We start from the raw sequence: 16,150 nt of genomic DNA, 5'->3' as shown, positions 1-16,150 counted from the left end.
GGTGTGTGTCACGTAACGGTTTGTGTCTGCTGTTGTTCAGCTATGCTGAAGTGCGCGCTGAAAGGAGAAGAGCGTTCGGCCTTGAGGAGCTGTCTCCACCTGAGATAGCTCCATCTTCAGTGAAGGTGAGAGCGAAGAGCCCCGCTACGCACGGCATGTGACATCTTCAAGGCCGCTCTTGGCGTCAGCGTCGAACCTGATGTTGTGCGCTGAGCTTTGCTTTTGTGCCGCAGGCTCAAGAGTTGTACTTGGACATCTGCTCCACATTGGACGCTCCTCGGGACAGAAACAGCGGCGCACGTTCGGTGTCCTCCCACAGTTCCCGGAAGTCCTCCCACACAGCGCTGTCTGACTCTGCATGTGAGTCATCCTCTGTACCCTAAAGTGCTAACCGGAGCCCGCGTCGGGTCGCCAAGTTCAGAAATCCTCCTCCTGCATGAGCGCCACATCTGCCTTTCCGTTTGAGTTTAAAGGGACTTTTCTTTGACTTGGATGCGGATTCCAGAACAGTGACGGAGGAGACCTATCATCCTTCACTGGAGTTTATGAGAAAAGCCCAGTCGAGCCTTTGTTATGTAATCTTGGAAAAAAATTGCAATCAGTGGTAAAAGTACCGCAACCGAGCAGACCCGACGTCACGTAACGCCGGCCATGATTTATGTGGGTGACGAAAGCTTTCCAAGGCTAACTTTAGCGTGCCCTGTTTATTTGAGCTCCCAATCTCCCTGACTCGCTGCTTCTCCACCCACCTTCCAATATCCTAAAACACTTCACTCCCATCTGCATATTCATGAAGAATACACAACGGCAGAGTCATCACAGTGGCTCTTTATGAAAAGTAAACCCGATGTTGCCGTCTTCCTGGAGCCCACACACACGCACACAGGCTTTTCGTTCAGTTTCAGGGCATTTTCGTTGCGCAGCATCTGTTTGTGGATGTTTTTATTTCGCGTCTTTCACTGTGTGTTGGCCACCGTGAGACAGTATCACGCAAATGCATCACTTATTGTGGGTTTAAGTCAGCGGCAGGATGAGGTGGCAGTCAAGGGCTTGTGAATCAGCGGTATTGTTATACAATCACATCATACAACCCAAAAGAAAAGCCATTTTCATAAGTTTAATCAGGTTTTGTATTTAAGAAACAAAACTGGTCCAACTTGGACTGACGAAGTCTGAATCTCTGACCAGTTTCTGATACATGAGGGTAGTGTCGGTGCAAAGCCTGAGAAATGGAAACTGAACATATTTCACTTGTAGTTCATTCAGTTTAGATTTCATTCCTAAATTTTACTGAAGTGAAGGAGCTATCTGAAAGTTTGCAGCATGTCAACACCACCAGTGAGCTAATATACTGGTTTGTTAGGACTTTAAAGGGCAAGTCAGAAGTTATTATTATCCGTATTATTTTTTGCTACAATTAAAAGTGAGTCTGAAAACACAGCCGGTGTACTCGCAAAGGTTTGGCCCAGGAGTGCGAAACAAAAAACCTGCAGATGGAAGTGCAACAAAATCACAAGGGAAAGTTGACTTTGAATTTAAAGTGAGGGCTGCTGTTTGTAGTTCCCTTCCTGGTGACGTTACTAATGGGAGAAGGAGTCGTAAAAGCTCTCTCATTGCCAGTGAAGTAGTATTAGCAGGCTGAACTGGTGTAAAACGTCGATGCTTGAGCGCTCTAGAAATCGTGCAACCCTGAGATGCTACAGGCTTTTCAACATCAGTCTTTTAGTTCTTTTTCAGATGTTTTGCAGCTTTGAATGACCAAAAAAAAGGACAAAGCTCTGTCTTTTATTGCATTTTTGTTTGCCAAAAAAAAAAAAAAAACCGAAGCGGGCATTGTCGAAAATGGCACGATGTTGGAATTATGTTCATGCTTGCACACTTTGAAACCCTCTGATGGAAGTGAAGGCGGCATTCTTTAGCAGTGTGTGTTTAAAGGTGACCTGTCTCTTCTGCAGCAGCGAACTCCTACACCGAGGCCTGCACACCGTCATGGCAGTCTGCTTCCATCGGGCCCGAAAAGACATCTGCCAGGCATCAGTCCAGCAGCTCAAAGGTTAGTTTCCACTAATTTCACATTGACATTCTTGTTATTCTTAATATGAAATGTTCAGTAAGAATGAAAATCTGAATGTTGTGTTTCTCTTGTTGTAAAACCTTTCCCTTCTTTCCTTGTAGAATTTGGCACAGAGACAAAATTCCTTTGACCTTGTTCCCCAAATGAGCCTCCCCCTCTCTCCTACCTGCAGCAAGCACTCCACAATGGTTCGTGTTTAGACTTCCTCTCCTGCCTGTTGCCTTCCTCCCTCGTGTTTGTGTACAATATCTCACTGTTATGACTGTTACTGCTGTTTGTTTTATCTGCTGTGTGTGTGTGTGTGTGTGTTTTCTGCCTCTCAGTAAGATTTGTCAAAAAAAAAAAAAAAAAACAACAGAAAATGAAATAAGTGCTGAAATTTTGTCTGAAATGACTTCTCTTTCATTCGCTGCTTTCGTGAATTATAAGGCCTATTTTTGTTGGAAAGTGGCTCACCGTCTCAAGAAGAAGCCATTACGTGACTCACGGCAACGGTTTAAACCTGGTTTTGTGAGTTCAGAGAAAAACATAACTAAGTTTTTCTTCAGTCTCATCCTGACCGTTCTCTTCCCAGCAACAGCAACAACCGCAGCAGCAGCAACCACAGCAGCAGCAGCAGCAGCAGCAGCAGCAGCAGCAGCCGTCGTCGTCCATGTACCAGCTGCAGCAGCCTCAGCTCGGCGTGATGAACCAGCTGAAGGAGCAGCTGGAGGAGAGGACGCGCATTCTGCAGGCAGACATCAAGACTCAGCAGCAGGAGCTGCACGACATCAAGGAGAAGCTTCACCTGGCCAATCTGCAGGTAGTTCCACCGATAAGTCTATTTTATTTGTATTTTTTTACTTCACATTGACGGAGAAGTGGCAAAAATTCAATATATTCTGTTTTTCTGCTTGATTAAATGCTTGATTTGATTCATGCTTTGTAAGCTACTGTCAGTTTTTATATTTACATTTTTAATGAAAATGCAGAAAGCACGTCTTTGCACAGTGATGGTGAGATAGCTCCACCTAGTGGTCAGATCTGACTACTACATGACCAGCATGACTTGCACGTACACGTCGGGAGCCATACAAAGTGTTTCCCTCCCAGAGCGGTGAAGACAGGCTGCTAACCATTAAATGGACCCTGTTAAGATAAGAATCAAGTGGACAATGACTCCTCAGATTTCAACTTTTATTGCAAAATTGTCTAATTCATTGATTGGTTCAGTGGTTTCTGGTGATTATTTGTATTAAACAAACAGGAACTACAAGAAACAGCAGCAATATGAGACTGTGATTTTTCCTTAATGAAATGATTGTTATGTTTGATATATTTCTGTGTTAGATGTTGCTCCAGCAGCCAATCCACAACGACTTCGGTCAGACCCCGCAGCAGCCTCAGCAGCAGGGTCCGGGAAGGCCGGTCCAGCAGAGCCAGGCGGGGGTCATCAGACAGCTCTCGGGACCCCCGAAAGCACCGGCCTGCGGGGCCCACAGCTCGTCTCCTCACTCTCTCCTGAGAGAGAACAGCTCGCCCTCCACACAGGTAGGTACACAAACCGAAAGTAACACCACGTGTGGGAAACACTTCACCATTAATGAGGCTTCACTGGAAGCAATTAGCAGCTCGCTGCCCTGGTGTGGATTTGGACGACGCTGCTGTTTTTTCACCTCGCCTGCAGCGGCCCCGATCAGCCTGGTGTGACGTTCCTTCTGTCCTTTCACAGGTCCAGCAGAGGATCGCACGGAGCGGGCAGGCGCAGTCGGTGAGTCTGCCGGTGCAGACGAACACGAGCCTGACCATGCCTTTCTATAGCAACCCCATGATGTTCTCTCAGACCAACACAAGGCCTCAGCAGGAAGCAAACCAAAGACACTCGGACAACCAGTTCAGCCAAGAAGGACAGCTAAGGTGAGAGACCCGTTTTTAAATATGGACTCTTCTGAGATCGCGACCTTCCGCTCATGGATTTTATTTCCTGCAGAATGCTCCTCAACCAACCAATGCAGACACTGGTTCCCACGAGCAGCGTCACCACGCAGCCTTCCCAGTGCAACATGGGCATCTCACAAACCATGTGAGTAGACGGCACTACAGGAGCAAGTCTTTGTTTGTTTTGCATCGTCCGGCGGTTCCTGAGCTCTTATTTTCCCTCGTCCCTCTCCGTGCAGATACACCTTGGAGCAGCAGATCATAGCCCCGCCGTTCTCCATGCAACAGGTCAACTGCAACGCCGTCCTCGTGCCCTCTCCGGTCTTCACGTCGCCCGTGATGATCCCACACAACAGCTTCATGACGCACCAGGCCCAGTCCACCTACCACGCTCAGCCCCAGGCCTCTCAGCACTCCCTGCAGCTCCAGCAGCCCCAGCAGTTCTTTCAGGTGTGTTACTCATATTAGACACATAATGATAAAATAATTGCTGCTCTCTAGGTTTCCAGAAACATAATTCTTGATTTGAAGGTTGGTAATTTCAAATTGATGCTCATTGTTTTAACCAGAGGCTCTGTGTTTATTCATTTATCATCATTACGCTGCATCTGAATGCCTTGTTACCACAGCAACAAGCTACTGCGCACATTTGCTCATGATCCGAACCCTCAGATCGGGGATCAGGCGGTCATACGACCTAGATCTAGACTGTGCTTTTATTTTTAATTTTTTCAAGCTTGAATAATTTTTTGAATGCAAGATTTTCTATCGATGATCTATATGAGCCGTCTCATAGTGCTTGATATAACTTTGATTAATGTGTTCAACTCGCTGAAAATCTTTTTCGCTCAGTAAAAAAAAATGTCCGGTGTTTAAAGCCCGCTTTGTGTTAACTGAATTTCTCACATACAGATGAAAAAGCCATCTTACACCCGTCCTCTCCTCTGTGTCTGCAGATGGCTCAAGGACTTGTGCATGGCGGATCTACTCCAGCGTTCTTACACACCACTAACGTCCCCCAGCAAAGCACTGTGGGATACATCCAGCAGCAGCCGCAGACGCAGCAGCTGCCTCTGGCACAGCAGCAGCAGCTGGCGCAGCCGCCGCCGCAGCAGCAACGGCAATACCAACATTCCCAAAACCAGACTGGCAGTGTTTCAGACTTTCGAAATATGCTGACTCGGTAGCACTGTGGACCTCGTCGGAGCACCGAGATCCGGCGCTGTGACGGCAGAGCCGGGGGAAGGGGACGCGGCATCCGGGTGTCAAATTTGGTGTCAACGTCACTCGAAGCGACGGTACTTTTGGCGCGAGGCTGCCCGTTCGGAGCAGGCCGGCCCGCGCGTCACCGGAGTGAGACGCCAGGCGGAGGCCGGGCGCAGAGCCCGACGGCGCCTCCCGGACCTGAACAGACAACCCCGAGGCGCCGAGCCGAGCCGGGCCGGGCCAGGCCGGGCCGGGCCGTCAGTGAACCTGCTGGAACAAGTGGATTATCAAAGCTCTTCAGAAGGCGCTTTCACCTGTTTACACGTGGAAGATTTGGCCGGAGAGAGTTTTTCTTCTAAGTATCTGTTTGCACTTTGGTACCAACCCCAATCCAAAAGTAGAATATTTATTTTTGCCTGTGAATTAATGTTCTCTTTTCTCCACTAATAATAACAATGAGATTATTTTCCACCCTCCCCAAGAACCTTAACACCCCGGCAAGGTTTTTTTTCCCCCCCTCCCCCTAATAAAAATAGTTAATCTGATAAAGGGATCGTGTCCATGTGAAGTCAGCATTTCAGTCAACAGACGTCAGGTCGCCCCCATTCGTTCCCCAAACTGTGATTTATGGATGGATGGTTCATGAGAGGCTTCAGTGTGCAGTACGGAGGTGATCACCATATCACAAATCAAGTTTGGTCAGAATTCACATGTAACATGAACCGGAGTCGGGGTGGGGGAGTGGGGGCTCTTCTCCAAATATTACCAAGGTCTTTCTCGATTTTTAAAGCCTCAATCTGGAAATGAAGAAGGAGTTGTATTACTGTCCCACTTCTTCTCACAGAGAATGACGCTGAAGCTCAGAAGATGTAGTTTTAGGTGCTGCTGATGAGGGAAAAAAAATATTGTGCCTTCTGTCATGGTGCAGCCATGATGCGGTTTGATGGTTACGTCTGATTACGGCTTTAAAAATCCAGCTCAGGTCTGTTTGGAATACAAAGCTCTATTTTCATAAGGTCATAATTTATTATTTTCCACAACAGATTAAAGAAAGACATCTAGATTTTGTACCTGGTAAATTACAAATATATACCTTTCCATGTCCACTGAGTCCCAAGTATTTAAGCTCTTTCTATATTGATGACATCTAATTGATTAGATCATTATATTTGCCTAAAACCCAATGAAAAGTCACGTTTATTTATTGTATATTTGTAACATGATGTGAGAATAACAAGGTAGATTTATACACTAAATTGAATTTTTAAGCGAAAAGTCGCCGCAGGTCCTTTATGTCCTGTCCCGTCTCAGTTTAAAACTGATTTCAGTACGCCTCCTTTTGCAGCGCAACGCAGGTGTCATTTGAACAGTTGCGAAGTAAGAAACAAACCGCATTTCACTGACTGTTCAAACATTCTGGCCTCTATTTCAAGATGTCGCAATTTCTCTGAGTTGTACTGATTTAGACTTTTTCGATGACAATCGTCGGAGATTACATTTTGAAGACAGTAGTTTGGCGAAATAACTAAGAACTCAAAGCGTCGTTTTAAAATGAAAAGTAAACAGGTGCAGAGCTTTTAAAGCTCAAGCTGTAATGCTGGATTGGACTTGTCCTTTCGAGGTACACAATGTATTTCGTATGGGAATAGAATGCCTGGAAATAGAAGTGTCCCAGTACAGAGTAACCAAGTCGTACATTCTGTACTTTGAGGAATATGTTGCCAGATTGCAGCTCCGCATCTATAAAGGAAGAGCAGTTGTTTTCAAAGCGGATTTGAGTCCATCGGTGGAGCCAGATTAACGGTTGAACAATGAGGACGAAGTTTAGTGGAAATCCCTGTTTTGTTCGAGACAATCAGACTGACGTATACCGTTTAAAAAAAACAAACTGCCTGTGTCCCAGCCACACTTGAAAATTTCAGATTGAATTGTCATCAAATGTATTCCCCCGGACAGTTCAATGAGAAAAAAAAAAAAAGAAAAAAAAGAAAACGCTGACTCGCTTTGACTTTAGCTCCTGTTTCATATTGGATGATCAGGCGCAAAACTTACATGTACATTCAGTGCCGTTTTACACTTTTCTATGTGCAATGTCAATTTGAAGAGAAGAATGTTAATTTATACTGTTGTAACTGTCGCAGAACAGATGTACGATGTATATAGAGGTGTATAATAAGCCATTGTACCATGTAAATTATATGGAAGTATTTTTTTAACAAAAAAAAAAAAAAGTCCTTCACATTCCTTCACCTCTCGATATCAGCAGTATCTTTTTTTTTTCTTTCTTTCAAAAAAAAAAAAAAAAGGTACAAAACGTGTCCACTGAAGTCTATGATTACCGTAATTACACTTTGTCTGCATGGGAATGTAAAGCAGAGTGTTTTTTTTTTTTTTTTTTTCTTGCCATCACCAAACAGAAGCTCTGGGGCGGAGGGGCTGAAGTTCACTATAAGACGACAGAAGAAACTCAGTAGAGGAAGATAGATGCTCACAGCAGGAGGCAGCCAAACCTGCCCCGGCCGAGTCGTCACTGCTGCTACGTCCACCACACACACACACACACACACACACACACACACACATACACACACACAGTTCAGCCAAAAACATAGAGAAGTCATCGGAGCAGGTTTTAGGGACGAACACGGTGAAAGAAAACTGTCAGTAAAAGGTTCAATTCAGCCAGCAAACTCTGAGGTGCCATAGACAACTGTATTTATGTTTTCCTCGAATAATCAATTCTATTTTAACTACTGAAGAAAGACACTTTTTCTGGGGGGGGTCTGGGTGGGGTTCAGTGTTGAAGAATATCAGCTGAGTTTCAGTCGTTCACTCGGAGGTTTCCCATCCGTGTTCGTATACAGAGCGACCGTCGAGTTGTTTGCCTTGCAAATGTGGCCGAGGGAAACTCTGCTCATTAAACTCCATTATTTTGCTTTGGATGTGAGACGATTGTTAGGTCTTTTTTTTTTTTTTCTTTCCCTTCGTTTGTTTGTTTCCTGTTTAAGGTATGTCAGTTGCTTCACGGATTTGTTGTAAATAATCCATCCGCTCAGTCGGCGCCGTTTTACTTTTGTTGTCGAGTTACAAAGCTCTGTCCAGCTGTAGTCTCTGCACCTTGATTGTTTTTTTTTTCTTTTTGTTTGTTTGTTTGTTTCTTCCCTTCAACTTTCAGAATGCATTTCTTCTTCATGGGATTTTTCATTGTGTGTCTGTTTTCTTTTGAAGGTATGTGAATTTAATCACATTTTACTTGTATTTTTTTTTTTTTGTTTTTTTCCTGATTTGTAAAGTAATGACTCACTTGTGTGTGAAAGTGGGCAGTCAGATCAATGCTTTCTGTGTAAGACTTTCCAGGATAAGAACAAAACCAACCTGGTATATAAATATAAATATATATATATATAGCCATTTCTGCAGTTTCAATGCAGAAGCAAACATTGAATATATTGTATAATAGAATGTAAAAAAACAACAACAAAAGTTTAGGCTACATAGATGTTATTTTATATGTCTAATAGATTACATATGTATGTTACATGATTTTAAAATTAAAGTAATTTTGTAACAGATAATGAAGTGTCTTATTAGAGGAGGTGAGGCTTTTTTGCATTCAAGTTAGTGTTGCACAGTCACTTGTATGGCTTGTTTTCTTTCTGTATTTACCATCAAAATAAGCTTTAAATATATTGTTAACATTGTTTTAAAAGAAAATTAACAAATTAAGTTTACATTCGAAAATATCTTGACATTAATTATGATATATTGAATTATTTATAAATCATCCTGGATATTGTGAAATATTTGAAAATAAATATTTTTAAACATATGTATCGTCGTTCTGAGCGAGTTATATGGAAACTTTTTTTTTTATTTTCACATTGGAACGCGTGAGCGTTGTTTGAGGAGAAGGAGAAAGGTTTGGCATCGCTGCATGAACACTTTTGGAAAAAAAAAAAAAGATATAGTTCTAATCAGAGCCTGTTTCCTTTTCTACTTTCAAACTTAATGCAAACATGTTTTTAAAATCTCTTCATCACTCACAGTTGGCAGTGTGGACACAGCGGCAGAGGGGAAGTGTGAGTCCATACACGTTTTTTAAATTCATTTGTGCTTAAAACAGTTTTATTCATAAATAGAGGACACACTCTGTCTGGGTAAAAAAATGAAAAAATGTACAAATCCTTCTGTAAAAGAAAGCAGAGTCAAAGACATGAAAAAAATCTTTGTTTTTCCAGTTCCACTCCATGATTATTGACACTTTCTTATCTTTAGCTGAAAGAAACTTCAGAGACTTTGTACACTTTGCTGATCAGGATTTCCACCTCGTCTCCTCCGAGATGACAAAGGTCCAAGATGCACACGAGGTGTGTGTCCTCCAGCTCGCCGGCGGTCGCCAGTATCTCATCTGCGAAGACAGCGACCGGAAGTCAAACCTGAATCTGTTACAGATAAAACCCTGTGAGTCTGCTTTACTTGGCTCGGGCAGGGCTGTTTCGCTGTGGCTGGCCGCGTCGCCGAGAGGGCAGAGAAACCCCGACGACAGGCAGGACAGCATGGTGTTGCCGTGGGGGTCCTGAGAGAGGCCAACGGTTCGGGGGTCGTCGGAGGTCACGACAGGGAAACACGCAGCGTCGACGGCGATCTGTTTGTTAATGCCTGTTGGGAAAGATCGAATCGTGAAAGTCAGACTTGCAGATTAGGAGGCTTTAATACAGAATGTTCAAGAAGTAGGGCAATCTTCATTAAACACAGTTAGGAAGTCTGCAGTCTTTTTCTCCAGGTGACTCAGACCTCCGGCTGTGTGACACAGTTTCCACTGACGGCCGGTCTCCACCTCTGACTGACTCACCCATGACGTACGGGTAACAGAATAACAGAAAAGAAGGGCAGAGAGAGCTGTGGTCATTAGGACTGGATGAATAAGACAACTTATGATACGATCAGCCATGAAAGTCTCCATTCAGTCAGTAAGTCGGCGTGTCCGCTCAGTTCCGGCATTAATAATCTGACACACTTTCAGTGAGCGGGGGAAAGACGGTCTGCCTCCGCGACACAGAGGGAGTTGGGTTTACCTAATATGGTGACTTGGTAGTACCCCGGGCAGTCCGCAGGCGGGACGGCGTCTGCGGTGAGGTCCGGGTGCCACCGGGTCGGCTGCAGGTTGCCCCACTGCAGGAGGACGTCCTTCTCTTCGAAGGAGAACCGCCGGGAGACGCTGTCCCGGTAGAGGCCGCCGTCACACAGATGTTCCCTCACTTCTTGTCGCTGTGTCGCCCAGCTGCTGCTTTCCCAAGACAGAGCGTCTGAATCTGGAAGACAAACAGATTAGTCGAACGGCGACGCATAAATGACCCTGCAGTGAAAGATGAAGCTCCAGTTACTCACCTCTATTGTCCTCTTCTGTTTCTACATGCTGAACTTCCTCACATGCAGGGTCACAGTGGTGGCTTTCCTCCTCTGCATCTTTATATACAAGCCGTCTGCTGGAGCAGAAACACACGAGCTCAAAGTGGTCAAAAGGTTTCATTAATGCACATCGGTCGAATATTTCACTTGCCTTTTCGCTGAAGTGCCACCGTCGTTTGAGGACTGCTTAGTTTTCCTGGAAAACATCCGACGATTTCTGTCATTCTGTATGAAGACTTAAACACATCAACAGTATCAGAATGCGTAGGACTGAAATCAAGTTATACCTGACAGGAATCCTTTTTCTCCCGCTTCCTGCTGAGCTGCCATCAGAGGACGGAGAGGGTAAACGGCTCTGCTGCTCAGCTGCTGCTGACGGACTGTGTGTATCTGGGACTGTCTGCTCACACACACACCAACCAGCAGAAGGAAAAAAAAAAACAAACAAAAAAAAAAACCCCAATGATGCATTTTTACATTTTAAGCCTCCACTTCACAAATGATGCATTTAAACTGACTTCGGCTACCTGCTCGTCGCCTGGTTGATGTGCATCTGGGACTTTCGGCCTTTCCATGTAGCGCACCGCAGTGATCTGGCCCTGAATTGCAAGTTTTTTATGCTCTCGGTATTGAAGCGACGCTAACTCCTGCTTCAGATCCTCTGCAGAAACCAGGGGGACTTGAACTGAGAAATGATAAGATTTACATTTTAAGTAAAAGTTTAATGGGACAGTAGCGCAAAACAGATAATTGTTATTAATAGGAACGAAAAGCACCATACTGTTTCCTCTCCTCACCTGAGGCGTCTGCCGCTGACTGTGTAAATGTTCTTGGGGGGTGAGGGTAACAGTAATGGCCGCCAACAGCAGTTTTCTGGAGCACTGCATTGTCCTTCTGGGTTTTGGTCCACTGGATGAAGCTCTTCACTCTCGGATCGCTCACGTACGGCTGACCTTTGTGGCAGCCTGTTGTGTGAAAACAGATGACGGACAGTCACGCACAACGCGTCACATGAGCTTTCGGAGCGGCTCCCTGCTGCAGGTGACTTACCTGTGACGAACATCTCCGTCTCAGAGCTGCTGGTGAGGTACGGCAGTGAGCCCTCCACTTGGCAAAGTCGCATCTGAGTGCAGACCAGGTAGGTCACTGAGGAGGAGAAACTGCTGCATTAAAAAAAGCACAATAACTACAATAGGGGCGAAAAAAATGTTAAAATGACTTGAAATTCTTAAATGCAAAAAAACAAACAAAGAAAAACTGTTTAGAAAACATGTAAAATTGTTAAATATCTAAAATGTTCTTCTATCTTGTGGTCATAAGACTCTATATTTCTTTCCATGTAAAATAGTGTGTGTAGTGTTTTAGTAAATTTCATCATTTCTGGTTTTTTTTGTTCCTATGTGGAGCCGAAAATTCCTCGAAAAAAGATGAAGTCGGTAAAATCAGATACAAAAACAGCTGAAAATGTCATGAAATTTTTGCCATCTGAAACTATGACAGACATTTTCTAAATGTAACATAAGAAACAGTTTTTGTATGTTTCAAAAATGTAGAACTTGTATCAGCCTCATTTTGAAGGTTGGATGTGCTCTGTGGCTCCAGGTAAATTTAAGTAATTGGAAAATCATAAAAATGGCACTTTTGCAGACCCCTGTGCTGGTGGGTGTGCCAATAGTGTGATCAGATTTCAGTCGCCAGCTGACTTACTCGGACAAATACGACTGAAAATGTCCATTTGGGAAGAGGAAAACAGCTCCAGGACAAAAGGGTGGTCAGATGTTCCGTCCACAGCGTGGATCCAGCGATACGTCCAGTATTTCTCTGGACCTTGAAAGTAAACATTTGATCAATAAAGAAATCAGAAATGAAAAGAAAAACAATTTAAACATACCTCAACCTATTTTATGTCACAATTTCTTACCTTTAGTCATTTTGCTCTTGACTCTTTCAACACGACCAACAAATGTCACCAAAGCAATGACGTCGCACGCCGCGTTGTTGGCTAGTTTGTCCAACTCCGACCTGTTTGGACCCAGAGTGAAAACACAGTAATAAATGGCCAGGGAAATATAATTTATTTGAATGTGTCTTGTAGAAGTAGGCAGTGGTTTGGCTTCTTTTGGTCTGTCTTACATTACACGGTAAAAGACAGATGTGAAACCTGACAGTGATAAACCAGCACGGTTCAGTACCTGCAGGTGAACTGGTAGCAAACGTCAGGCAGCATCCACTCAGGCCGAACGTTCTTTGGTGAGATCACAGTTATGATTGCCGTCGGGTTGTGACGATTCAGGCAGATTTCTTTAAAAGAGATAAATGTAGACAAAAAAAAGTCAAATTTATAGGTATGTATGTATCAATTTGGTTCATTGAGATACAGCAAAAAAAAAAAAAAATCCTTTTTGAAAAAATAGAATTTTTACATTTTTTTGCATATTAACTACTAAACTCTTCAAGTCTTTAAAATATTCCATTGATACTTAAAATAATTTAAATCTGAAAACTTTAAATAGAAGATGACAGTGTCTGATAATGACCCAACATGGTTGCGGGAGGCAGTCACATACGTACCTACAGAGGTAAAGGTTTGCAGTCTGTGATGGTCCATCTGCGGACGTGACCGATTTGAGTAACTCTGCTTCAGGGTGTAATTTTGGAGGTACAGCACAGTGCCAACAGTGAATCTCTGATAAAACTCTGGACAAAGTTCATTCCAAAGCACGAGAGACATCGTGCCACTCTGGTCGGCAACTTCAAAATACGCCTGGCATGAGACAAAAGTGTGAATTAAACATGAATGTTATTAAAATACTCCTAAAACAAAGAAGCAAACATGCTTTGAAAAAAAGAATGGTGGTGCTGAGATGAAGAAGAGAGTTGACATTATTATTATGTTCAAACTCACCTGGTAGGGGTAATCAATCTTTTGACCAAACTTCCCATAATACCTTAATCTGGATTTGTGGATTATCTTCACCAGGAGAGGAAGAAATTTCCATGGCTCCCGCAAGCCAGACCCCAGATTAGAGAGAAGAGTAACTCTGGACACTGTTGAAAGAAAATTCCACTAATCATCCCTGTGGTGACCAAAAGTGACTCAGTCCTGGCATCATTAACAAAGACATCATTATAATGGATGATTCTCAGCTGGTTTCCTGCTGGGCAGTTTAATTATTTATGTCGCTTTATTTGTTTATTGATATAAGACGGAGGCTGTATATCGGGTGTCAAAAGCAGCCTGCCAGAGAATCAATCCACCCCACAGGAAGATCATGATTCAAATAACAGCTACATGAAAGAAATGTGTAGATGTTTATGCTTAATCTTTTCACCAGACTCAGTATCAAATGGGGTTGTATATGGAACTTCAACCAAAATAACTTCCCTACAAGACAGGAAAGTTAAACTGCAGAACTGATGTTGAAATCCTACTTAACCACAGAAGATTGCTGTGAGAAAAGGGATGCATCTTGGCTACTTGATCCTGATGAATGTAATGTAGCCTCATAACATAACTGCAGTGATATAATTAACATGTGACTTGAAAACAATGTCTAACAGTGAGGTGACAGTTCAGCAGCTCACCATCCAGCACTGTAACAGAAGAGGAGGACCCTGAACGCCACATGTCCCCTTCAGGGTCGTCGTTGTTCCACAGAGACAGGTAGTGTTTTCTGCTCAGCTGAAGAGGAGCATCGCTCTGCAGCACCGCGCTCCTCTCCATGCCCTGTTTTACCAGCATGGGCAGGGAAAAAACGTCGTTTATGTCGGGCAGGACGGCAGACCTGTCACCGCAACACCTGATCTTCTCGATGCACATGTAACCATGTCCCAGTGTCCTCTCGTTGTACACAAACGAGCACTGCGTGATGCTGACGTCGGCCCCAGTCTTCAGGATGTTTTTGTGCACCATCTGATTTAAACTGGGGTGAAGGAAACATTTGGCCCGCCACACCCCGTCAGTGACTGTCAGGTCGTAGCTGTAGCAGTCAGTCTGCTCTGACAGGTACCTCTGCAGGGAAATGACAGCCACCGGAGCAGCCTCCTCGGCTCCGAGCTTCAGGCAATGTGTGCTTGATAATCGATCCAAAATCCTCTGCAGAAAGGACGACTGAGGGACAGCAGTCACCATCGAAGAACAGGACGAGTTATCTTCCATTGTAGAACATTAATGTCCGGTTCGGCAGCCGCAGTGTCAACAAACCATCCCGCGTTAGCTAGTTGGCTAATTTTTTTTTAGCATCGATTTAATCTCCAAAATGTGTTTAAAGTTACTCAAAGAAACAGTAAGTGTCTGAATATATACATAAATCTGTTTCATGTGAGTCGCTGTCAAAAGAAGTTTCTAATTTTAAAATAACGTACTTCTTTAGCAAAGTTAGAGCTAACGTTGGCTAACGTTATAAACAAATGGATAGGGCGGATGAATTACGTCACTATTTGTACGGGAAAGCAAAAGTTTCACAAACACAGACTGCATTAATATACACGATTACTGTGTGTGTGTCTCCATAAATAACACTTCAGTCTGACCTCAAAAATTTGAAGTTAATATGCTCGGTAAAGTCATGTTTTTGAAATCCGCGCTGAGACGAAGGACCTCTCGTTCTGACGTCATTCAGGCGACACATGCGTGATGCCATTTAGACGCGACAATGGTGACTGTCGTACGTCAACCATGCCTCCATACTGAACCGGGCAACTGAGCAACTTCTAAACAGAAGAATATACAGCAGAATATCAATATCGTAATGTATTTTCAGCTGCGTTATTTAGGTTAACATGCATTTCTTCAGCGCTCAAAATCGCAGTGATAACTGAATCAATATGAGGTTGGATTTGTGGTTGTGTAATATACACAGCGCACTGTCTTGCAATGTATTTTGAAATACTTGTGATTATGTGTACTTAATCTGATCCAACTCTGATCTCTCAGCAGAAAATCTTCACTGTTGTTTTCCAGTGGAAACATGACTAATGGACAAATAATTCAGAGAGCTACAATCTGAGAGTGATTGTTATTGTGAAATTAACTAAACATTTTCAGTCTTTGTTAAACATACCAGTTAGTTTTTATGTCTGTATCCCAAGCTCAGGAGCAGTGCGTGCTCTTATGGTGCTCACTGGAACAACACAGAAAAAACTCACTGATCGAGGAAAGAAGAAGTAGCTGGCATAGGTGCAGTTAGTAATATTGGTTGTGTGGTACAGTTGCATGCCTGGCAGTCTCTCCGTCTGCTGTTGACTTAAACATCTCCAATCAGGATGCTATACTTCAGATAAAAGTGTTGGCAGGTATGGGTTATTGTATGTTTTGTATTTTACCGGATTTCTTCTGCCATGACACAGTTAGATTTTTTATCCAGTTTATCAATTTGTGCATTTGAAGCCCATCCCAGCTTGTGCTCTGTTTATTGTCAGCAATATTCTTCCAACTCAGCATTCCTCAAACATCAGTCACTGTTGTGTGTGGTTGTGATACCAAAGTATCGCCACCAGGTGGCGCATGAGCTCCGTAGTGCAGAGAAACCATTCGTCAGTGGT

General features: G+C 43.6%; 2 protein-coding genes across 5 annotated transcripts in view; one reads left to right on the top strand and one right to left on the bottom strand.

The window, feature by feature from the left end:
* Positions 1-8,772, top strand: part of npas2 (neuronal PAS domain protein 2) — a 40,666-nt gene extending 31,894 nt beyond the window's left edge. Inside the window, exons 12-21 of one of the 2 annotated variants that reach the window (XM_030100823.1) lie at positions 41-125; positions 234-360; positions 1,956-2,053; positions 2,176-2,262; positions 2,649-2,876; positions 3,404-3,604; positions 3,786-3,970; positions 4,044-4,136; positions 4,231-4,441; positions 4,948-8,772. In XM_030100823.1, the coding sequence (XP_029956683.1) occupies positions 41-125; positions 234-360; positions 1,956-2,053; positions 2,176-2,262; positions 2,649-2,876; positions 3,404-3,604; positions 3,786-3,970; positions 4,044-4,136; positions 4,231-4,441; positions 4,948-5,178 (1,546 nt within the window). In that variant the 3' untranslated portion in view covers positions 5,179-8,772. The remainder of the gene's footprint in view (positions 1-40; positions 126-233; positions 361-1,955; positions 2,054-2,175; positions 2,263-2,648; positions 2,877-3,403; positions 3,605-3,785; positions 3,971-4,043; positions 4,137-4,230; positions 4,442-4,947) is intronic. The other variant, XM_030100821.1, reaches the window with a different exon arrangement.
* Positions 8,773-9,235: 463 nt separating this feature from the next.
* On the bottom strand, positions 9,236-15,218 carry radx (RPA1 related single stranded DNA binding protein). Of its 3 annotated transcripts, none has more exons than XM_030101856.1 (16): positions 15,140-15,218; positions 14,192-14,333; positions 13,512-13,654; positions 13,178-13,370; positions 12,799-12,907; positions 12,528-12,628; positions 12,314-12,433; positions 11,657-11,752; positions 11,404-11,571; positions 11,134-11,291; positions 10,894-11,006; positions 10,758-10,802; positions 10,586-10,680; positions 10,273-10,509; positions 9,674-9,856; positions 9,238-9,605 (listed from the first exon to the last, which is right to left on the bottom strand). In XM_030101856.1, exons 2-16 carry the CDS (start codon positions 14,328-14,330, stop codon positions 9,469-9,471), a joined length of 2,037 nt encoding a protein of 678 aa, XP_029957716.1. In that variant the 5' UTR covers positions 14,331-14,333; positions 15,140-15,218; the 3' UTR covers positions 9,238-9,468. The 3 variants fall into 3 exon arrangements, with proteins under 3 accessions (XP_029957714.1, XP_029957716.1, XP_029957715.1); XM_030101855.1 differs by lacking the exon at positions 15,140-15,218 and adding an exon at positions 14,617-14,751; XM_030101854.1 differs by having other exon boundaries at positions 9,236-9,605; positions 14,192-15,210.
* Positions 15,219-16,150: the final 932 nt, after the last annotated feature.

Source organism: Salarias fasciatus, chromosome 10, assembly GCF_902148845.1.
Source record: "Salarias fasciatus chromosome 10, fSalaFa1.1, whole genome shotgun sequence".
In the NCBI taxonomy this organism is placed as follows: Eukaryota; Metazoa; Chordata; class Actinopteri; order Blenniiformes; family Blenniidae; genus Salarias; species Salarias fasciatus.
This window is presented reverse-complemented; position numbering and strand designations above follow the sequence as displayed.